This window comes from Centroberyx gerrardi, chromosome 14 (genome assembly GCF_048128805.1).
Source record: "Centroberyx gerrardi isolate f3 chromosome 14, fCenGer3.hap1.cur.20231027, whole genome shotgun sequence".
Lineage (NCBI taxonomy): Eukaryota > Metazoa > Chordata > Actinopteri > Beryciformes > Berycidae > Centroberyx > Centroberyx gerrardi.
Window position 1 is genome coordinate 17297075 of NC_136010.1, and position 24405 is coordinate 17321479.

Here is a 24405-nt window from a genome sequence, read left to right on the forward strand (position 1 = left end):
TGGGAGGGCACGTCATCTGACTTACCAGGCAGGAAAAAAGTGGGTGTTGTTGTGGTGTTTAGTGCGATGCATCTTCATGACTGTTTTTAAACACATGAGCAGCGGTTCACTGTGTTTACTGACTGCAGTGGAGCGGACAGCCAAGGAGAACAACATCATCAGCTGAGACGTGCCAGCCAGCGCTGCGGGGAAAGCTAACCAGCTCGACTCGGTGACGCTGACGGCAGCCCGGAGCCAGAGGAGGGAGAGCCGTGTCGGTCAACCATGGGTTTCCGCAAGAAGAACAAGAGCCCACCGGTGCTGAGCCACGAGTTTGTGATCCAGAACCACGCCGATATGGTTTCGTGTCTGGCCATGATCATTCTCCTCGGCCTGATGTTCGAGGTACGGTGTGATTGCGGAGCCACAGCCATGCCAGCTGCCCAGAAACAGTGCAGGAGCTGTGCTTAGCTAGGTGATGTTAGCTGCAGCTAACTAGCTGACATGACAGCAGCTCTCCAGGGGCAGGGCGCTAGCGTCTCCTTCCCTTCTCATGTGTCTCAGTGATTGCCAAAGAAGATGGTGAGGAGGCCCACTAGCACAGCTAACAAGTCTTTTTGGCCAGTCAGCCAGTGCATTGCCTCAATAGGGAATCAATGCATGCATGTGCCCATTGGCCAGCGAGATGGCCAGGCTTGTATGTCTGCATGTCTTACCATTTGCTTTGCTTCGGCTGAGCAACTACACCTTATCTGGCTAGTAGCAAGGCACGTCTAAATGAAACAAGATAGCTATCCTCCTTACTCTCCAGTCCCCACCCAAATCCAGCAGGCACATGGCCCAGTCTGCAAATGCAAATGCAAAAAAAAAATGTCAGTCACCAGATCCCCATTTGATACGATTTAGTCCTAAGGAAACCTCATGAGAGAAGATCTTTTTGTCAGATATGACTTGGTGCAGAATAAGAAATGTCTAAGCTGTAGGTGGTGTGAAAACAAGAGTGGGGAGAGTGAAACCTATGATGAAAACTGTCATCCTTATACATAGTCTCAGCGTGGTAATGGTAGTGAAATAAAACTACACCTCATTTTGCTGGGGACCCTATGGAGCCCCTGCAGGTCCCCGGACCAAACCACTGCGTTCAGGCTCTGACACACCAGTCCTCACATATGTGTATGTGACGATGATACACTTTCCCACATTTTGATAGCAGATTTGATACTGCAAGAGAAAGTGAAAGTATGGCAGCGGCCATCAGGGTGTTCTGTTTATCTGAGTACTTGCCTACATACCTACACCTCTATAGAAAAGCTATCCTCCATGACAGAAAGTTAGGTTTACTAATTAGAGCTGTTCATATATGGGCAGAGAATCTCCAGCAGGCTTCTACGTACAGTTAATTCAATGCTCGTTTATTAAGACCGACGCTTGGCTTGCTTTGTATGAAATCTCTCATTTTGGTCGTGTAAGGCATGTAACCCAGTGACTGCATTTTCTCTGAGTTACAGTCAGTCTGTTGATCCCCTTTTCTCCTTTTCTCACAGGTGACAGCAAAGTTTGCCATCATGTTCATCACCGTCCAGTACAACGTAACACAAGCTCTTGGTGAGCTGAAGTTCATAGATCCAAGATTTATTCATTTCAGTATTTTTTTACTTGATACCTGAATAAATCCTCATCACTTCAGTGGCCTTGTTTTTCTTAAGCTATCGTTTAGGCAACTTTGTTTTTCTTTTTTTCTTTTTTTTTTTTTTCAGATGAGAAGGTTGAGCCAGTGAACCTTTACCAGTATGGGCCTAAAGATGTGGCCACAGTGTTTTTCTACCTGCTCATCGCTGTCATACTCCACGCCTTGATACAGGAATATATTCTCGACGTGAGTACATTAACATCCAAGCTCACACTGGCTCAACATTGTTTTCAGTTGCAGCAGTATGGCTTGTTTATTTGGTTTTGATAATCTTTTTATTTACATTTTTAAACAGGGTGGTGTTAGACTCCTGTGGTTGTTGCTGGAATGTGTGGGGAGAGGATATGAAAATGAATGCTGGGCTATTTGAATATAGCCTGCTAGAGAGTAATTATGTCAGTGGGAGTGAGTGTGTATGAGTGAAAGAAAGAGACAGCGCTGGACAATCTCTCCATCTCCATCTTCTCAGTTCTTACATAGATAGATTTTCAAAAGAATTCAAGCATATTATAATGGCTGATGCAACCTGTGCGCTGTCTACGCGCATCTTTGTTTAGCTTTTTTATTTCTGTGCCGGTCCATGACTGACTTTTGGAGAGACATTTGTAAGTAATTGGAGGCAATCCTTCTACCTAACAGACAGAAAATAACTTTTTGGTCCAAAAGTAAAAGTTTCATTTAGTCTACATACCAAGTGTGTGCAAGAATGTTTTTTTTTTTTTTTTTCTCTTCAATCTTCTTTCCAAGTTGAGGTCAAAAGGAAAGTAAGACTGCACTCATGGCATTTGTGCAAGTGGAATCAAGTGGAAAACTTGCACAGCGATTTACACTCGTTACAATTTACTTTTGAGCTGTGAGAGTCGTAAACAGCAGGATTATCCTCATCCTCTTTTTCGTCATAAATGAAATAGTTATACTTCATCCACATAAACCTTTATTGTTTTCATAATGAAATAACAGCTATTGAATAAAGTAACACATCATTTTATAAAAGTATTACTTACATTAAAAAGTGAAATACTTCACTGAATACTATTCAAGTTAAATGCTGTCAAAAATAGTGATAGGTGTGAGGAGGGAATCACCAGTTTTTTGGAAGTATGAATAAATATGAGCTTTTTTCTTTTTTTTTTCAAAATGGACATATAGCATTAATGACACCCTTTATTTGCCATATTTATGCAAGAAATAAAAGATGTCACCTGTATCGACTTGTATATTATCATGTTCACCTAGTATCATATTCTGTTTTAATTTCAGAAAATGAACCGGAGGTTGCACCTGTCGAAAACCAAACACAGCAAGTTCAATGAGTCTGGACAGCTTGCGGCCTTCTACTTATTCTCCTTCATCTGGGGCTGCAGCATCCTGACGGCGGTAAGAGGGCCAAGTGGCCGCAGCCAGGAGCCAAACAGCATGCTGTGCCAGCCTGCACTGGGCTCCCGCTTATGCAATGTCTCTTTTTCTTTGGTAGGAGGAATTCGCAACAAATCCTACTTTCCTATGGGAGGGTTACCCACACACACACATGGTGTAAGTAAATATTTATACACTCCTTTACATCATCAGCTCACCTGATTCCACTTTGATCGTTCATTCCAGGGGGAAAAAACGCTTCTTTCCAGTTTTAAAATTTAAAAAAGTCAGTCTTCATTACAATGTGTTCCTGCTTGGGGGATCCAGGCATTGTAAAGCACTTAAAAACATCCACAATGATTCTGTGCTTCAACAGTTTCAGGCCAGTTGGTGGTGTGGAAATGGCTTTATTTCCCATGTTTTTGGCAGCTTTAATAATGCACAATGCAGTATGTGTTTTTTTCACTATTTGGCTTCATCTTATCAGGATTTAGTCCAAGTTTAATGTCAGGGATCAGTGAGAAGCGATATGAAGCCAAACTGATGCTGTTTTGTATTCCAAATTAGGCTTTGCTGCTCTAGGGCTTTGTGGAAGATACTTTCCCTCACATTTTCTCACTGTTGTAATATAATGTCAGTGTATTCAGTGTATTTTAAGTAACAATTTTACGACAGTACAGATGCATACAACAACATTGATTGTATATTGATATGATTTAACTTCTGTCCATATGGTGAAATGACACCCAGGCTTGTCTCTTCTTCCTCTGTCCAGTTTTCAGGTCAAGTTCTTCTACATTTGCCAAATTGCCTATTGGCTCCATGCACTTCCTGAGCTGTACTTTCAAAAAGTACGAAAGGTAAGGATCATTTAAAAATGTTGTACTTGAAAGAAACACGTGATATGAAATATGATACACTTTAATCTTTCAGTTTTTTGTGTGTTACTGTATCTTAGCAGGACAGCGACACGTTGTTTGATTATTGGTTCTGTAGTGCTTTTACTTGGCACAATGTCTCAAGTGAAAGAGAAACTGTCCACTTTAATATGGGTTTTTATAGCCTCATCAGCCACATACACCTTTATTAGATGAAGTGGTAAAGAAAAGTCTGTAACCTATGAAGAGTGGAGTGCTGTTCACATCTTATTTTGTTGATGTTCTTCCAACCACTGCTAATCCCTCTTGGCATTTCAATGCATCTCTGTGAGGAATCGGTTGAGGGCTTTGACTCTAAATGACACATGTGTGCAGTATGGAGAACATAGTCGCTAAAGTACTGCAGTTAACCACGGAGTACTTCAAATCATCCTGCCTCTGGTACAATACAAGATAGGCAAGAATGACTTTTTTTATTATCTTATAAGTTCTAAGTTATTATCTTATAAAGTAGAATTCAATAGTGAAATTAGTAGGGACAAAATGTTCATCCATGCCCATCTTGATGCTCCATAGCGAGAGAATAGCTGATTTGAGGCTTGTGGGATAACTCATGTGTTTGCTAACTTGTAGTAATTTCCCTGATGATGCACATATATTGTCTCAGAGTAAATTAAAGCCAAGTGTAGGTCACAGCTTAATTCTCATATGTGTATGAGCATATTTCTGTTTAAAATCTGGGAAGAGTACCTGAAAATAACTGATGCTGAGTCTTGGTAATTATTTTGTGTTGCAGACTTGCATAATTGCACATTAAGAGTGTTTGACTATATAATAAATATAATTACTTTAATGAATACTCACTCAGTCATTTCACATCCAAAGTAGTAAGTGCTCAGAGCCTAAATATTTAAAAAAAATGCGCTGCTGTCCAAATACCTTTCCAGCAAACTGCGTGTGATAATTGAAGGTTCTGCTACAGGGCATCTGCTGTTAGTAACAAACACACGCTCTCTTCCACTTCTGTGTTTTTTCGCAGGAGGACATTCCCCGCCAGCTCTATTACATTTGCCTTTATGTTGTCCACATCACTGGTGCCTACGTCTTAAAGTGAGTCAAATAATGCTTCTGTTTGAGTATATCTTCAGTAGATAGAATAGAGAAGAGGTTTTTGAGCAAGAGAAGCATATTCTCCTGCATATTTACCCTGATAATGACCAAGCAAGTTTCAAACCAGTCCTGGGTAAAATAATGTTACTTTTTACGGTTTATTTTAGCCTTCCAGATAGGCGGAGATTATCACCTAGGACAGTATGTTGTCAGGAGCACCGGAAAGTGCAGTCAATCGCAGGAAAGTATACGAAAGTCAATCTAGCATACATTTCTGTGATTGACAACTTGGACATCTTGCCTGACACTATCTGGATCTGCAGTAACTCCACCTGTCATCCTCTCTAAGCAGAATAAAACAAATGCTAACAATTATTTGAAACAGTCATTCTGAGCCAGGTCTGCTTCACTTGTTTTCCAAATGTGCCAGAATGATGTGTGGTTACAGCTATCTACTTATGCAGTGTCTCAGAGTGTATGGAGTGATTGACGTGAGGGGCTGGGAATAGATTCTTACCTGTCAACCTCTTTGACGATCCTTTATTGTCCTTACACGACCCCATAAAGATCACCTTTTAAACTCTAACTCAGGGCAATTGACTTGCGTCCCAGCACTAAATTGAAACCATGCAGCATCAACTTCTGACCTCCTGCTTCACCCCATTGTTTTGTTTTTTATTTAATCTCTTCTCCTCTGCTCATCTCCTTTCCTTCAGAACTGCATGTTGGATAGCCTCTAAGAAGCATCTCTGTAAATCATGCGTTGGGTTGTTTTTAGCGTTCAGTGACACCTCCTGCTCTCATTTATCAGTGTAGTTGACTTCCTCTTTCCTCGTGTCCCGCGTTGACCTGGGCTAATTCTGTGTTGTGTCGCCCACTCTCTGTCTCCTGTGTGTTCAGCCTGCACCGACTGGGCCTGGTGTTGCTGGTCCCTCACTACCTGGTGGAGCTCCTGTTCCATGCCTCGCGCCTCTTCTACTTCAGCGACGAGAACAAGCAGAAGGGGTATCTGACAGCAGCCTACGTTTTCACCCATCTATGCACGTGTCGATCCATACAAGCAGGGCGCCATTCTTTCACTTAGCATTTATGATACCAGTGGATGGTTTTATTTTACCTTCCCGGTCTGACCGCACTGACGGGATGTCTCTCTGATGTTGTCACGGTAACCATCACTGCGTCTTTCTCCCTTTGCAGTTTTACTCTGTGGGCGTTGCTTTTTGTCATCGCCCGCCTCCTCACCCTCACACTCTCCGTTCTGACTTTTGGATTTGGGCTGCCCCGTACGGAAAACCAGGGGTTTTCGCTGGCGGAAGGCAACTTCAATGTGCTCACCATCAGGCAAGTCTAGACGGCAGTTTAACAAGACCGGCCCCCTTTGTCTCCTAGCCTTCTAATTTAAACATTAAGATGACAAGGTGACCAAAGTACTGTGTTCCTGTTCACAAAAGTTAAGTTATCCCAGTACAGTTTCTTTAAAATGTGTCCTCCTCACCCCTTAGGATGACTTGTCTGGCAGCTATCTGCCTGACGCAGGCTTGGATGATGTGGAAATTCATTAACTTCCAGTTGAAAAAGTGGAGGGAGCACAGCCAGAACCAGGCCTCCAAGAAGAAGGCAGTCAGCCCAAAGAGCAAGCCTCACAAGAGGGAGCCTGCAAGGGGTGAGTGAGCCAGAGCTTCATCCTCTGGTCGGTCTTCCACTTTGGCACAGTGCTTTCTTTAAAAAATGTCCAGTTTTCACTTCACGCACCTGCTATTTGCTTGTTACACTTGCTAATTGCTACACTGTTTGTTTACTACTTTCATGCATCTAGCCAGCCGATCCTTTTGTAATACTGCTGAAAGCACATTTGAGCATCCAGATCTAAAATCTGCATGGGTTCCTCTTTTTTTTCATCAAGGATGTTTTGTATTCACTTGTCTTGTCAGGAGGTGCTGCCAATGGCGTTGTGAAGTCTGAGGATAAAACGTCACCACGGGCAAGAAAAGCCAAAGCTTCATAGAGATGGAGGAAGTGGAAAAACTGAGTGAGGGAGTTCTGTCAATGTGACATTCTATCTTTTCACAACTTCAAATCCTATCTACTGCTCCCCAAAACAACCATTTAAGCGCACTAAGAAACCTTACATAACTGTCCCTTTGGGGTTGAAGCTCCTGTTTAAAAAGTTCTGTGTTACTGTCTGTTAGAAATGTTTATTATTCATTTGGGTTCTCTGCAGATGGGACACTGGCTGGGCAGGGTTGGTTTTGATGCTTTAACAGGATAGATTTAGTTCTTCAAAGTGTCCTTTTGTGTAAAATAATGATCACTCGTCGGGTACTTTAAACTGAGTTGCTCTTCTGCGATGTGACATGTGACTCAATTTACATCACAGTACCTTAAGATGCAAGTGTGATATTGTAACTACAGTGATTACTGAATTTTGACTTCAGGGCAACTTAATGTAAAGTGTTAGTGTACAGACTATCTGTACTGGCTGTTTGGCCTTATTCAGCCAAACCTGCTAAACTGGCCACTGGCTCACGTCCAAAAATATAGCCTTTCTTGCTCTGCAAGACAGCACTTTGATATTCTGCTGTTGTCAGGAAAACTTTGTGAAAAGATACTAAATTAATAGCTCTAGAAGAATACTTGTGCTATTTAGGTATTTGGCATAGCTGTCACCAAGTAACTGAAGCCAGTTGCGCTTAACCCCTTGATCATTTACTGCCATTATTTGACTTGCCTCTGCCTATGAAATCCATCACGTTGCAGGATTGAGGCACTTTTATATTTTAGTTTGTGTTTATCACTAGCCTAGCAATCAGCTTCACCCTAATACAGGGGATCATCCAGGTTAGGAGACTTACCAAGAGGAAGCTGTACTGTAACCTGTGATGCTGTACTGTATGCATACAGTAAAATCTTTATAATGGCATGATGGGAAATTTGAGCAAGAAATTGTCTGAATGAGGCTGCACTTCAGTCTTGTATATGGTAATGTCAATGCATGATGGTTTAAAGCTAAAGGCTTTATGGCTAGTTTCTACCTGTGCTATTGAGTTTGCGTCTCTCTCACACACACACTCGCACACAAACACACACACAAGCGTTCAGTGGCCTTTTTACAACTGCTGCAAGAGGTTTGAGTTATTTATTTTTGTCATATACTACAGATATCTATTATTTTATATGCTTTGAAAAGCTATAACCAGCAAAGACAGAGGTACATAGCAACTGCTTTCAGTTAATCCAAACAGTACAATCCTCCTTCAAGTGTCCTTATAATGTCAGTGGTCCACGTCACTCGTTCGGCTTTCGTTCCGTTCCGTTTGCCTTCTCTGTTTTGCCTTTTTATTCCTGGGTATCAGGGGACAAGCTACTCACCACTTACACTATAAGTTACATCCCATGCTGAAATGGGAGATGTGTTTGTGAGGGGGCGTGTGTGTGTGTGTGTGTGTGTGTGTGTGTGTGTGTATGCCTGTGCACTCGTGTGTGTACGGTCTGTTTGTATTATTTTGCCTAGTGTGTATGTTTATGGAATTAACCGGGTCTGGATGATGATGATGATGACGATGATTATTATTGCTTGTCTCGTAAAACACTATTGCCTGTGTGCAGAGCATGAAATGTGACAATCTGTTTATTGACTCCCGCCCTGTTTGTTGTGTTTCACAATCACATCCTGTCCTTTTGTTTCACTTTGTTTGGGTGGGTCTCAGTTCCCAACATGCTTCTGTGTGTAAAACACTGAGTTGTGGATAGGCATATGTTCTATAGGTTATCGGTTACTAAATGCTTATGTGTTCAGTGTCTCCGCCCCTCATAGCCCTTTATCCTGTGTGAGAGAGATTCTGTGATTTCTGTTTGCCAAATGTGGCATGTTTTGGCCTTCCTGCTTCACCTTTCCAGTGATCCTGACATTGCTATGGCCCTACTCTGTTTTCTGTCACGGGCCCAGTCCCGCTCTACTACTAAAACCACTGTGCATGTAAAGCCCTATATACTGGAAAGACCGTACCACCTGTCTGCAGACAGTTGGAGCTCGGAGGAAAGTCTTTTCCTGTTAGTTTTAGAGCCGGGAGTAGATGAAGATGCCATTCATTTTTGCTCCCTTTACCACTCCTTATTGGGAGTCCGGTGGTCTTTTAAAGCCCTATGTCTGTGTATGGCAGTGTCATAGGAGGGAAGGGGGAGCAGAGGATTTATGTACCAGCCTGTTACTGAACTGTCTCAGTTGTAAAAGAAAAAAAAATCTATGACCTAACCCTACACTGTACTAAAATATGTGTCAGATTTTTAAGCTATTTTTATAGAGGGAAAACTGTTGAAATTCACTGTTGTTCAGTACACACGTGTGAATATTTGTTTTGCATCCATATTGATATGAGTTGTTTTTTATATAAGAATGAAGCTTGCTGAACTGTTAGTGTGGGTACACATTGTTGTATGAGTGTAAAAAAAAATGACGTAGCCTAATGATTTATTTAACTTCATGGCCTTACTAGAGCAAAGTGAACTCAATTGTATGACAATGCTCAGTTAACACTATGCTGCAGGTGTATACTGCAGCTATCACATAATACATGATAGTAAAACACACCAGTATAATAACACTAGTCATCCACACATCTGTTTAATCACATGATCAGATGAGCAAATGTTGTGTACAGTGTTGAATTTGTTCCAGGGTGAGTCCTGCAGGCCGGTTTCAGCGGCTTCGATCGTCTACTCGCCCACCTTTAGGTGAAAGGCCGGACTCGGCACCAACAAACTGCATTTTATAGCCGAGGAAAGCCGGAGTGAAACCCTCTGTGAGCTTCCCTCTGTGAGCTTCCCTCGCTCATCAGGTGTCATGCGACGGTCAGTGGACGATCCGGTTCTGAAACGTGAGCCACAGTGCAGTTCATGGCCCCTCGCTGTGAGATACAGCAGCCTGTATAATCCCACAGGAATGCACTTTCTGAATAATATGCATTATGTCAGGGCACCGTAACACTTCTCACCTTGGGTTGTTTCTGCATCGATTCTCCTCTAATTATCAATTGGGACTTGTTCGATAAAAATGTGTGCATTTTGTTTTCATTTTGTAATTGATACAAAATAACAAGACCGCAATGAATTAACTGTATCAACAACCTCTAGGTGGCAACAATCATTAATGCATTTTACCATGAGATCAGTTGGAAAAGACCTGCACAGCAGGTACACAAATGTTACTATTGTATTCGGATATTTCATTCTTCATTGTCCTTGATTTGTTTTTATTTTGCTGCTTGTTTATAGATGTTGCGATATATTCCTTTTTAAAGATGTTGTCTCTGAAATGCTCTGATGGTATATATTTATGCAAATTCTTGTGAGTTCTGTTCTTTTTTCTTTGTCACTATTTTTTTATTTCATGTTTGAATAAAGCTTTTGTTCATTATTCAAACTTATTAAACTCATAACGTATTTTTTACATACTGCCTGCAGGTTGAGTAGTTGAATTGTCTCCATGGAAACTCCATGGGGAAACGCACAAAAACATTGCAATTTGAAAGTGCACAGTAAATTGTGAGAGCTCTCTTAGATAATTATCCACCTCTGAGGAGAACCAGCGAGGAAAATGTCAGTCATACAGCAGGGTTGCTCTCAAAACACTCACAAAACATAGATTTTGACGTTTCTCTTTCTAGCCTCCTGCACAAGACTCACTACTCCCTTCCTCCTATTTCACTACATGGCTATATTTGATGGCATACGCAAAGTCAGGCGTTTTTCATGCACACTTTCACCCACATGAGGATGGTGTAAGGAGACAAAAAGAGACATAAGGAAATAAGTGGTGGCCAAGTCCTACTTCTTGACTAATTACCACCAGGGGGCAATGATGAGCTTTTCGCCTGAGGGACAGAAGCAGTCTGCAGGGGCATAGCTGCATACAGACCTGCATTAATAAATCACTAGTCGGAGCGAGAAAGAGAGAAACATTGTCTTAACACACAGTAAGCCTCTCAACACTCATAAAGCAGGGTTTAGAGTGCAGTCAACCAACAAACTGAATCAATTGTTGGGCTGCAATTGGATCTCTGTATTTCTCTGAATTTCTCTGAAAGTGAGAGCGAGCTTCAGATAAGAGACACATGTACCTCAGCCACACCGCTGTACAGTTTGACTGGTAGGGCAGTGTAAACATGACATCTGCATCCACGGATGGTGAGGAATGAGCGGCACGTAGAAAAGAGACACCTGCAGCTCACTGCTAATGTGTCCTGTTGTTTTAGAGTAATGGCTTTTCTCTGGGCAATCAGACAGCATGATGGATCAGTGGGAACCAGAGAGGCAGGCTGGAGCTCTGCAGGGTCAGCACAAGGACAGGAGTTCACACACACACTCTCCATCACACACACACACACACACACACACACAGTGATGGCTATATACCTAACCCAAACATACGTGACCTGAACCCTGTGAGTGTGTGTGTGTGTGTGTGTGTGTCTCAAAAGCAAACTGAACTTGCAAAAAGAATCCAAGACCCGCTAAGGCGAGGGAAAAATCACTCTCCCGCTCTTTTTTTCTTTAATTCCTCCCCTTCATCCAATGAGGATAAATCTCTCGCTGAATCGTCAGTATTATGTGTAATTTCCATATAAATTAGCTTCATTAAAAGGGGAGTACTTTCTTATTTAACGAAGCTCATTTGAAATTCTGTATTTAATAAGACATGTAATCCCGGACTTGCAGACTAATAGCCAACAATTAGCAGGACTGGAGCATGTGTGTTCGTCTTTGTGCACCGGTGCGCGTTTGTGTGTGTGTGTGTGTGTGTAATCTCTTGGAAGTATTGTCATCCTTCAGTGTTATTTTCATTGATTGCCTCAAATGAGCAAATTGGGCAGCAGCTGCTCTCCCAGCCAGGTTTACTTGCAGTGATCCATAAAGCACCAAGGAGATCTGAAAAGACGTTCATGACCTCAAGGCTATTTGTGAGCGAACAGACATGAGGGGAGTGTGTGAGGTGAGCGATAGAGCAGGTGTAGACCGATGAAGGACAGAGTGTAGAAGGGGTAGAAACATCTGGAGGGATCAGAGGCACGGGAATGGAAACCAGCAGAACAGAAAAAATGGTGAGGGAAGTGAGAGAAAGAGAGACAGACAAACAGATAAAGAGACAGAGAGGAATAGAAGAACCCTTATGATGATGGAGGAGAGAGTGTGTGTACGTGTGTGTGTGTGTGTGTGTGTGTGTGTGTGGTGTACAGAGGTGAGCAGAGCCCTGTCAGCGTCCATCAGAGCCAGCAAATGCAAATTAGGGTAGAGACCAGAACGGAGGAAGCGATAGGAAAAGCTGTTTGGAAATAAAGAAGCTGTGGACAACAGTGAAATACATTTATCTTTATATAACTAGATGACTAGAGGAGAGGAAAAAGAGAGAGAGACACACAGGAAAGAGAGATATAGCAAGAGAGAGAGAAGGAGAAAGAGAGGTGGCAGCATCACTCCTCATTATATTGCTTTTGCCTACCTCATTCACACCCAACTATACTTTCGAATTGGACCGCCATTGTGGATATATCATTTAGCGTGTGCATGTGTGTGTATATGTGTGTCTGTTGCTGGGTGGGAGTGTGGGTGGGGGTGTGTCTGTTTTTTTAAAACCTTTATTTACCCAGGCAAGTCAATTAAGAACAAATAAGAAACGAATAATAACAAATTAAGAACAATTGTCTTATTTACAAGGACAGCCTGGAAACAGGCAAAATACATAAAAAAAGAAATAAATTATTAGTATTATCATTATTGTTATTGTTATTAATAAAAACAGGGAGACAAGATAAGGAGGTTAGCTCTGTGTCTGTCTGTGTATTTTCTTAACATTGCTACATACAGTATAGATGCTCAGTGTGTTTCAGGGTTAACAAATATAACAGGCAGTGCTCTTGTGCTACTGTGCTCAGTCCTTGTTGCCTATAGCTGTTTGCAGGACCTTCCCAAACTGTGCGGCATGTGGCAGCGGGAGGGAAGAGGGCAGCTGAAGACCTCAGCCATACTGTCAGCATGGATGTGCCTGGAATCAATTATGCCTCCGTGCAACATTCACACTGCAAAACACAGAAACCAACAGAAATATAGAGGGAATATGGATACGATTTATGCATTTCTTCCAGACTGTGTGGAATGTTTTGTGCGTGTGTGTGTGTGTCTGTGTGTATATGTGTGTGTGTGTGTCATATGTATGCAGCTGGGCCCCAACAAGCTGTGCATCTGGCACATGAATCTTTACACACCTATATGTGTACATGTATGTGCATGCATACACACACACACACACACACACACACACACACACACACACATATGTGGTGGGGTGGGGTGGGGTGGCGGGGGGTTACAGCCAGCAGCTGGGACAGCTGACAGCACTAGCGGGGTCACGTGTGTTCATACAGTCTAGTCTCACTCCTTCATTGCCTTAAATGTCTCTGTAATACTCAGCTTGTGCACTTCCACACTTCCACCCCTCTCACCTCTTACTACACCTTTGTGGGTTTTGTTTTTCTAGACAGGAACTTCATCCTCCCTTGAGGCTTTCAAGCCAATGACTCTACAACTAGCCCCATTTTTGCTTTATCTCTCCTATCATGTTGTATTGATTTTGCATTGGGTGATGCTGAGGTAGGTTGCACAAACAGCACAGGAGGCAGAGGGGGATAGTTAACCTGGGACTGGGAGGACAATAAGGTGGATTTATGACAAACTTATTATTTTCCATAACTCCACTTCAATCTCATTGTCGCTGTCTTTTCAAGTCCCCAGTGTTATTTTCTCTTTTCTCCTATCTGTCTCTCTGTGCTGTCCCACTTTGTTTATTTCTTACCTCTGTATACTCTCCCTCTCTTTTGAATACAGTTTGATACTCCCTACATGAGCCACTCCATTCAGCTCCTACATAGTCCAGGTCACCTCTTATCTACCTATGTCTCAATGTTTATTACTAATCCTACTGGATCCGGTGCATGAAGATGGCGGCTTCCTGGCAATCTGTCTTCCACAATTCAACACATCCCACAATTCAATGTGTGCCCAATATTATCTTCACCTATCCCTGTCCAAATTGGAAAGAGACGGTGGACACTAGCAATGTGGGATGAGTATTACAAAAAAATTACATTTCAACACTAAACCTGGAGGCAACCATATTTATTCACCTGGTTCATTACTGACTCTCTCTCTCTCTCTCTCTCCCTCTCTCTCTCTTCCTCTCTCACACACATACAGTATATACACAATCTGTTAGTGTAACAGCATTTTCTGCATGTGAGCTGCCCCCTTCCTCCCTCCATTTACCCCCATGTGTCTCACACCTGTATGTGTGTATGTGCGTGTGTGCGTGTGTGTGTGTGTGTGTGTGTGTGTGTGTGTGTGTGTGTGTGTGTGTGTGTGTGCGCGTGCTGGTAGCTGCTCCACTACTCTCCTGAAGCCTCCTCCCTACCTGTTTGGAATGTTAAACAGCTTCCCTGTTCCTCTCACCCTCCCAACTGTTTCCGCAGTCCCCTAAATTTGACGGAGCTACTGTCTCAACAATATACAGTGTGCTGGAAAACAAAGCATGATCTTCTTCTGCCCACACTCACTAACCATTTAGAAGGATTGACCTTAGCCAATTAGTGTACTTTATTTTACCTTTAAGGATTATGGGCAAGTCCAAATGTAAACAGATACTGTCAGATACTGAGCTAGCTGCTGCTGAGTGTGTGTGTATGTGTGTGTGTGTGGGGGGGTTATCTCTGTCTCTGTCTCTTTCCTCACGTCACTTGCTTTCACCCTTAGGCATCAGTATGTCATTTTCCAAATCATGGTTAATAATAAATACCATAATATTGTGGTTTAAAATGTTGTGGCACTGCTACCCGGAGCCAGCTGGCCATATAGTAAAACAACTTCCCACAGTTTCTGTCTATCAGGAAAAAACATGGCTACCAGAAATTCTCAAAAATCTCAGGTGATTCTATCTTCAAAAATAAGTGTCTAAGTAAGTAATAAGTAAGTAACTATTTGTAAGAAAAGGTCTAAAATGAGTCAGAATTTCAACAGTGATGCTTCATTTTCTAAGAGTACGCCAGTGTATTGCTGCAACTTCAGAAAAATAAACTATACTTTTATTTCAGATATGCCCACCACAGAATGCACGCTTAAAGTAAAATTCACCTTTTTCAAGTAGGTCACTTCTGTGAAATTCAAATACTTTGGAGAGAACTGGCGCAGCTTTACAAAAGCAAAAAAATATGTCCACTTGTTACTTGTGCATAATACTGGCATAAAGCCAAGTGAGAGGGAGTGAGGATGGATGAGACATCTGTTAAAGATCCAGAGCAATGATTTTAGTTCAGTCAGGACAACCTTGCTATTGATTTCTACAACGAGGAGTGTCATTTTCTCAACTTTTGATGGTTCATTTAATTTGTTAACTGATTTAGTGAGCCTTGCTATGCTCAGTCAGTTCTCAGTAGGTTGAGGGGGCGTGGCTCTGTCCACAGGCTTAGCACCGCCTAACTAGACAAGTTAGCTAACCAAGGTAGCTAGCATTGGTGTCGCTAACTGTAACCCTGAGACTTCTTAGCTCATATAAAGTGATAGTACCAGTTCTTCAACATCCTATTACCAGTAAACCCAAGTGTTTTTTAATGCCAGTTGCAGACAAAGCTTGCAGAACAGAGTGAGAGCTTAATCCCTCTCTTTAATTTTTCTTCCACTGCATACTAATATATGTGTATCTAAGTGCAGGATCTTCAGCATCCATAGACAATCCATAATGGAAGCATGGTGACTTTAGTTAGTTAGTTCGGCAAGCAACCAGTCTGACAGACTATGCAGCACCTCATTAACTATGCATATCTGGGTATATGTGACATCATTTACACCAGGAAGTAGACTGGATTCCTAAAATGTTTTGATTCTGTTGACAACCAGAGGGACAGCATTAGTTAAATTTCCACAACACTGACTGTTATAATATTTTGGACAACATTACATTAACATGCCCTTTGTTAAACAACACCATGTGATTCTCACTGCACCGGATCTTTAAGCAAAGGGACTTACCTTCTCCTGTTGGTGGTCAACAGAGACATGCCTCGACACCTGGACTGCATTCATCTGTAAAACATTAAACGGGCACTTCTAGTGACATTGTGCCCAACCTTCAGGCATATGTTTTGGTGCTGTGGTATTGTGGTCATGCAGTAACTGTCTCAGGTCTATGTTACAGCCCCCCACCCATCTCTTGTTTTCTGTAGCCTACTTCACAATGGCTTTTGTAGTATTTCCTTTTCTCTGTCATGTTTTTCTCTCACCCCGCACTGTCAATTTACTGTAAAAGAGGGTTCAAGCTGAATCCAAAACCTGAATCCATCCGTGACCAAGAGACAGACACACATTAAATGCACAAATGCACAGCTATTGATTATGGCTACATGTTACTCAATGGTACCATGAACTGATTTCCTTGAAATTATTTTGCCTATTTCGGAATAAAAGACAGAATTGTAATTTTACAACCTTTTAGTTGCTTTTAGCTTTTATGTTCCCAGTTGTTGGTATAAACTGACAGAGGACCTGAAATGTGCCCCAACATTAACTTCTTTTAAAAGGAGATTTAAAACTTCTCTACTTATCCCTTAATGTGTGCATGTGTGTGTGTTTGTGTGTCTGTGTGTGCGTGACAGTTCTCTATGTGATAGGCTATATGTATATGCACATTTTCTCTATACACGATATGTGTGTTTGTATTTTTTCTCCATGTGATCTAGATTTTTATTGCGGGTTTGCACTATTTCTGTATGTGTCTCTGTATTGATTGTTTTTATGTAAAAGCATATTCAGTTTCCCTGTGTATGAAATGTGCTTTAATATCGACAGAACAAGCAGGTAGCTCTTTCTGGGTCTATGCAAGATCTATTCAGAATACCAGCTACCACTGAAATGAAAAAGTCAAAGGATCTTTGGCACATTTCCAATATATGCGAACCACAGGCTACTGCAATTTTTTGCTTTCCTAGAAAATCCACTTTTTTTGCATCCCCCATGATGTATCTCATTAAGCTATTTTCTAATCACATTTTCTGCTCCTTGGTGGTTCTCCTTTGCTGGATGAATTATGCCTGACCCGTGAGGCTAATTGCTTATTACTCTAAAGCTTCTCCCCAACCCTATTTCAAAGTTTTCTTACTCTTTCTTACTCTTTCTCCTTCTTACATGCACTCCCTCATTCCCTCACTCTCTTTCTCCGAGTCACTTAATAGCCTTATTTTCACTCTCTCTGTGTTCCTTCCAGCCATGACACTTTCTCTCCTCCTCCTCCATCACGCTGACAACTCTGCACACTCCCCCTCTCTCACGTCTTTCTACTTTGTGATTCTCCAGCACCTATAAGTATTTTTCCCCCCCCCCCAACTACTGTTCCTACCCTTCACTTCGGGCATTAAACATCATTTATCATTATCTGTGATCTTGTCTCTTCTTCCACTTAAACTGCCTCAAACTAAACTTCACTATCTCATCATCTTGTCTCACTTCTCTCTCACCTTCCTCTTCTCGTCTTCTTTCATTCCCACCGTCACTGACACAACCGGAGCCTTACTCACTTTGTGTGTGCGTGTGTGTGTCTTTGTGCGTGTGCTGTATCTGTCTATCTGTGTGCACTTGTCTGCCTGGTATCACCATGGTGACGGATTTGGTGCTATCTCTGCCTGCCTAGTATATCTTGGCAGGAGTCGGGGTGCTGTGCCGACGTGCCCCAGTTCATAGGCCACCCGGCTCTGACGTCAGCGCTCCATGCTGACCCTGCCAGCTCACATATGGAGCCCACATATGGGCCTCATCTATAAGAGATAGGTGGCCTGAGGGAGCCAGAGTCCCTCCAGTTAAACACACCCAGTTCACAGAAAGCTCTGCTGCTCTGGAAAATATTGCCGGGCTGCAGGAAGTAAAGGAACACTTCAGCGTTTGTCTGTTTCATGTGCAAAAAACAGAGTGGATTTTAATAACCCTCTTTTCTTGAAATTCATCTTCTACGGAGCTCAAGTCTCTTAAACAGGGGTTGGTTGCAACATATTAAATAATTTACTCTCACTATATAGCAAAAATTGAGTGAACAATGTCCCCAAAATATTGATTTTTAGGTTTAGTATACAAAATGACATTATATTTCTTCTTTTACCGATGGTTTTAATTTCAAAGAAACTTTTCTGGTATCTTAATCATCCAAGTCTGAGATATGAAGTGATATGATTTGCATTTATAAATGTCACTTTGAGTTTAGAGACTTTTGGCAGACATTGAGTCAGTTGTAGTTCAGAGGTGGAGTTCACCTCTCTGTTCTGTTTGATAGAGACCAAATGCCAACTTCTTAACAATTTCAAATTAGCACTTACCCATTGCATTATCTATTGTATACTAGTTACTCAAGTAGGCTATAAGAAGAAGAAAATATAGGTAAATACTAAGTGTTAAATATATAATGTGTAAACATATAATGTGGTTCAACAAATATAGATTTAAGTAGGTATCATGTATAGAGATCATGTCATGTGTTATAACTTCCCCATCATGACACAACTGACACTGTGTCCACATTTTCTCTACTAGAAGGTATTACAAACTGGTATACATAGAGAAATGAATGTCAAAATGACATATCTAGTTTAAATCTGTCATATTTGATACATCTCTCTGTGACTGAAAAAGAAAAGGAACTATTAGCATCCTTTAATACATTTTAGAAGGATACTATACAAAGTGCAAAACAAGTCCTTATAGGAATATTTATATTACGGTGATACCATAGAAGATAAAAATACCAAAAAGTACGAGACCTAATTATAAACTCATTACTGAATACCACAGACGCACTATAAGTACCCACAGGAACATTATAGGAATATTATGTTGATTTTTCCTCTGGGATATTTTAGTTAGAAGTGTCAATCCCTGCTTTGCATAAATAATTTGGGTGTTGCAATACGTCAATGGCACCTAACACACATGGGCTACGCATTTCTCAGCCAGATTGTGTATCTCGTTAAAATAGACTACATCACCATTACCAGACAAGGATAACTAAGAAGACTATGTGGCGTCCTAATTGTTCCCAAGTTTAGACTGTTTACTTACGCGCCACCCTCTCTACCCAAATGCCTTCTTTTGGTAGAAAGTGTGGATACACCTTTTAGCCTACAGGCCCCTGCAAACAAGTCACTGTTTGCTTTTCAAGCCCCGCTCAGGTTGACTAAAAATAAACACCGTGGCATCTTTCTGCTCTAATATCGTCGCTGACATCCGTCTGTGTGCTGCTAGACAGTGCCTGAGCCCCCCCTCCCCTCCTGTGCCATGGTGTAGTCTCGCTGTAGTCCGTTTCCGCGGTGGAACGTGGGGGCGGAAAGCGCGGCGCTCCGGTCGAACGAACTCCGTTACCCAGAAGCCCCTTCGCCGCTCAACTTACAGAACTGGCTTCTTGGGCTTCGGGAGTGTTTCCCATTTAAACAAACAGTGCTGAAGATGGCGGAGAGTTAATGGTGTAAAGAAGAAATTATCGATCCGGTAGAGAGATACATCTAGTCGGTGAGTCCGTGCTGTTTATTTGTCGCTAATCTGCTGCGATTAATTTAGTCGGGCTTTGCATTTGGTTGAATTTTTCGATATAGGACGGAAACGTACACACTTGGGCTCCCAGCGACAGTGCACACAATATTGGCATCGGTACGGCGGGGCACCGTGCACGGTCATTTCCATGACAGCAACGATTTAGTAACCTGTCCATTATGTGGAAGAAGTGCAGGATACGTTTCCCATCTGTTCTGCAGTCCGCGTTGCAAAATGAATGAATGTTGGCAGGTTGAAACTTATTTGCCAATCACGCAAGCCAGTCCACAGGCTGGTAGAGAAGTATTTCCAATAGGCATCGAGAAGTTTTGGGGAGCACACATACACACACACACACACACACACACACACACACACACACACACACACATACACGCGCGCGCGAGTACACACACACACACAACCACGGGATAGGACTTGACAGATACCTATTCAAACGGGCTGATTCGTTCATTTTTCTCCTCGCCTGCTAAGCTGCTGCTGTCCGTGATAGTGATAGTAGTGTGTAGGACCGAGGGAAACTGTAGTGCACACAGCTGAGCCTGGCGCTGTCGCAATATAAGGAATTTGGACCGAAATGTTGGGTAGATTTGCAGCGGGCATACATGTTTTAATCATGTAACCGCATCACGCTTGAATCATGGTGTTGTTTATTGTGTTTTACTGTTGCTGGTTTCACAAAGTCCAACACATATCCCCGATGCGGGGAATAAAAAGCAGACGATACCGACTCGCAGTCAGCTGGCGTCCCGAGTGCTGACCGATAAAAAGTAGAAAGACTGTGTGTCTTGGTTGTGCAAGTCAGTGCATTGAATGGGGGCATGCATTGACTGCAAATGTGTGTGTGTGTGTGTGTGTGTGTGTACTGTAAGAGCGAGTGCTCGTTGTGTTGTGCAGGCAGTGAACTGGTCACAGTATTTTCCTTCATGTCTCCTTCATAACCCCCTTCATGATGGTTGCTGTCATAGGTTTTTATCATGATTGTGTGTCAGTGTGAATCTGCAGGGGGGGGGGGGGGGGGGGGGGGGGGGGGGGCTGCTGGTTGGGGAGAGCGTCTCGTCACCCGGAAGGTCCCGGGTTCAGTCCCTGCAAGAGTCAGTGTTGTGTCCATCAAAAGCAACGTGTCCTTGAGCGAGACACTTGAAGCCCTACCTGCAATAGTAATCTGCTCTTCAGTGTGTAAACAGAAGTTGAAGGGAAGTGGTGCAGCCAGTTGTTGTGTCAATGTGGGTAGGTGTATCATGCTGGGGCCAGAGTTTGACTTAATTGTATATGAAGAAAAAAAAAGAAAAAAAAGTCCTGTTTTAAATTTAGCTGTGTGTTTGCGGCTTTGTTCCCGGGTGAACTGGCTGTCTGTTGCCCAAGTGGAGGGGTGTGGCGGAGACGAGCCCACGTCTCGTTCCACAGCGGCCCTCCTGACAGATTTACAGTCGACTCTGTGGCCAAAGCCTCAGTTCGACACACACACGCGCCGCAGAGACACACACACACACACCCCACCTCGTGCTCGCTTTACTCAGAGGGCTCCTAAATCGAGGGGGGGGGGGACAGGGGCAGGGGAGGGGGAGACGTGGGCAGGCTGCTGGGCCTGTAGGCACCCGCGAGGGGTCGGCGCTAAGCGGATGGCGGGGTGAATACATTGGGACGAGGAGGAGGCTGACAGTGATGCATGATGTTTGCTGAATGGAGAAGGATGGGAGGAGGGGGGGGGGGGGGGGGGCAGAGGTTAGCAGGGGATGCTGGTGACTGGGTCAGGCGCTGGGGGTGGAGGAGGGGGGGGGGGGCGGGGCGGGGGCTGGGACCGGCCTCACAAGGCAGGGCCACACACACCAGCCCGGGGACCATGGGAAGGCATGGGAGGGGGGGTGGGGGTGGGGGTGGAGTCCTGCAGGGGGAGGGGCTCAGGTGCTGGAATTCTACCTGGTGTTTTTTTGTTTTTTTTATTTTTTGCCTTCCTTCCTTTGTCCTTCCTGGTCTTTTGTTGCTCCTGTCGTTGCCCTCGTTGAATCCGCTCGATCTCGTCAGACTTTGCTTCTTCTGTTAGTTTCCGTCCAACCAGGAAGTTTCTGACTCTAACAGGCCACATTCTTTGCTTCCCCTTCTCTCTCTATCACTCACTCGCTCTGCTTTAAGTGTGTTTCTGACTGTTTCTCTTTCTCTTTCTCTGGCTGGTTTTTCTCTCTGTGGTATGTCGATGACACTGTCCCCTGCCTCCCCCAGCTGCGGTGTGGTGAACTGAACTGTTGTCCTGTTGTTGTTGGGGCCCCTCTCCCATGTGTCAGGATGTGTTAAACAGGAATTAATCTTCTGCAGCTCTCATTGATTCGGCTCTGTGGAGGAGGGGAGAGAGAGAGAGGGGGGTCCTTCCCCCCCCCCCCCCCCCCCCCGTCTCACTCATTTTTTTTGTCCTCCTGTCCTTCACGGAGGCATCTCCAGTCCAGAGGTGGCTGTCCCCACGCCTGATTTGTTGCGGTGTTGCTATTTTTTGTTGCTATCAGGCCCTAATGACCGGCTTTTGGGTCATCCTGCCAGTCGAATCGCTAATCTCCTGTTCAGCTTAAAGGGACAATCCACTCTAAAATAGAATTCAGATGTGTTACTCTTATGATGTTGCTTAGGTCAAGTCGATATTTGCCAACATTTAAGACTCTTTCCCCCAAGCCACAACCCAGAGAGCCCCAAATCTGTAATGTCATCAAGAGACACATTCTGCTGCTGCTCCATTCATAATGAGTTTGACTTGGACAGTTGATCCATGTTTGCTTTAGCTTTGACGTCCAAATGAGCTCTATTTTATCGTAGCACCAGAAATATTTCCCATATCCGTTTAAAAAAAAAAAACAAAAAAAAAACATCTCGGCTCCTGTCGGTGCCCACAAGGTCACTCTCCAATTCACTATCAATGAAGAGCCTTCACCAAGTATCTCTCAATGATATCACAGTTTGGATACATTGGTAGAGATGTGTTCACATTGGCAGATTCACCCTGAAGTGCAGCAGATTATAGTAATTACTTGTTGATTCTCTTTTAGGGTGGGTTTTCCCCTGTAGCTCTCTCTCTCTCTCTCTCTCTCTCTCTGTCTCTCTCTGCCCCCCTCCCCCTCACACACACACACACACACACACACATTTCACACTCAGATAAACTGTCATGAATGATTTACATATTCAGAATCATACAACTGTAACTGCCGGTGTTTACTCCTTCCCAGACGAGCTCTTGATCTTACTGTCAGCAGTGTGTGTGTCTGTGTGTGTGTGTGTGTGTGTCGAGATCATTGAAAGATGTGACAGAGCCATGTGTGTGTTGCAGTCGATGCTCTAGTGGTTGTGCAGGAAGCTGACGCGCTTTCATAAGTCAGGACGATACAGGAAGAGAGGAGCGCTCAGTTTTGTCGCCACAGTGCCAACATTTTCACTTCAGTGTCAATACCAGCCGCAGTGTCACAGTTTTCATTTCAAAACTCTTCCAAACACAAGTGAAACAATGTAATGCAATCACCAAATAAAAAAAAAATAAAATAAAACGACTACATTTACAATTATTTAAAATGCAACAATCAAACAGTTTAGACTTGGACATTTCTTGTTTTTTTAAATCAATAAAAGATTACACATAATATATCATTTATGTTTCAAGATTCTTTTTTTATTCAAAGTACACTAATATTGTGGTATAAAGCAGTTAAAATACTTTTGTTCTTTGGTGACATATTTGCCATTACAATTCATCAGAAGTCTGCAAAAAAAATGTGAACCTCATTGTGTTGTACAAAATATTTTGTGTCTTTTCTACACATAAGACTTCTGAGTGAGTTCCTACAGCACATTTTCCTCTGCGTTTGGCTTCAGAATATGTTCCTATAGCCTTATTTTGCCAATAAATGTTATTGTGTGGTGTTACAGAGTAAAACCTCCCACCACAAAATGAAACGCACCCCAAATGCAGCTTCACCACCTAAGTCAGACCCAACACCCAGGGAAACCCCCTGTCACTGGCCGGGCTTTTCCACAAAGCTGAAAACATACTGCAGGGTCCTTTAACGACCATCGAAAAACAAATATTTTAAATATCCAGGGTGGGATTTTCTCATTTCTCGTTTATCACTGATGCACTGGCACAGAGATGGGCCTACCACTTAAGTGGCTAGCCAAACTGTTATTAAGAATGGAGAGCATTGACTAAAAGCCTAAATAAGCCGTTTCTGCACTGATTTACATTTTTATTGGTTTATGTAATTTGAAGAAATAGACAGAAGCATGACATGAAACATTTTTATGAGAGAAATGTCCCTACAAATTCTATTATGGAAGCTATTCCTCTTAAATGGAAGTAACATAGACTGCGTTGCCTTGAGCACAATGTGACACAGTAGCTCTCAAATGAAAGACCACTTATGAAAGTGACTGTGGATGTCTGAATGGAGTAAGATTTGTGAAGAAGTCTGTCCTCCTCGCTGGGATTTGACATGTCAGGAAATCCAGTGCACTGTGCACTCTGTGTTTTGTGTGTGGTGTCATTTCACCACAAATTTTGGGTTTAGGGGAAGAAAAAAAACACATTTGGGGAAATGGAAATGTGTTTTAGACAAGTTAAGGAGCTAGATGTAGACTACAATAATAAACTTCTCTCTGTTTATTTAATAACTACAAAATCCAGAGGCATTGGCTCTGAGGTGAAGGGATGAAATGACAAGAGACAGAGGGAGAGGGAGCAGAGAGAGAGAGGGATGAGTTGATGGACTGTCAGGACAATCTGTGTAT

The 24405-nt window shown here is 42.8% G+C and overlaps 2 protein-coding genes across 3 annotated transcripts in view; both read left to right on the forward strand.

Annotated features, from left to right (window-relative positions):
* The first annotated feature begins 44 nt into the window (after nt 1–44).
* Nucleotides 45–10424, forward strand: LOC139907988 (translocating chain-associated membrane protein 1-like 1). Its single transcript, XM_071894533.2, has 11 exons — nt 45–384; nt 1524–1584; nt 1737–1855; nt 2930–3046; nt 3144–3202; nt 3801–3885; nt 4943–5013; nt 5914–6018; nt 6211–6354; nt 6516–6676; nt 6945–10424. The coding sequence occupies exons 1-11, from the start codon at nt 265–267 to the stop codon at nt 7016–7018; spliced, it is 1116 nt and encodes a 371-aa protein (XP_071750634.1). The 5' UTR covers nt 45–264; the 3' UTR covers nt 7019–10424.
* A 9104-nt stretch (nt 10425–19528) lies between these two features.
* The window catches only part of LOC139908023 (nuclear receptor coactivator 3-like), a 192069-nt gene continuing 187192 nt past the window's right edge, over nt 19529–24405 (forward strand). The window contains exon 1 of one of the 2 annotated variants that reach the window (XM_078288488.1): nt 19529–19599. The gene's annotated coding sequence lies outside the window, so the exon portion shown is untranslated. The remainder of the gene's footprint in view (nt 19600–24405) is intronic. The other variant, XM_071894590.2, reaches the window with a different exon arrangement.

Coding starts and splice junctions, on each gene's coding strand:
- LOC139907988 (XM_071894533.2), top strand. CDS start 265: ATGGGTTTCCGCAAGAAGAACAAGAGCCCACCGGTGCTGAGCCACGAG. Junction 3,886..4,942: donor ACTTTCAAAAAGTACGAAAG/GTAAGGATCATT, acceptor GTTTTTTCGCAG/GAGGACATTCCCCGCCAGCT. Junction 6,019..6,210: donor GACGAGAACAAGCAGAAGGG/GTATCTGACAGC, acceptor CTCCCTTTGCAG/TTTTACTCTGTGGGCGTTGC.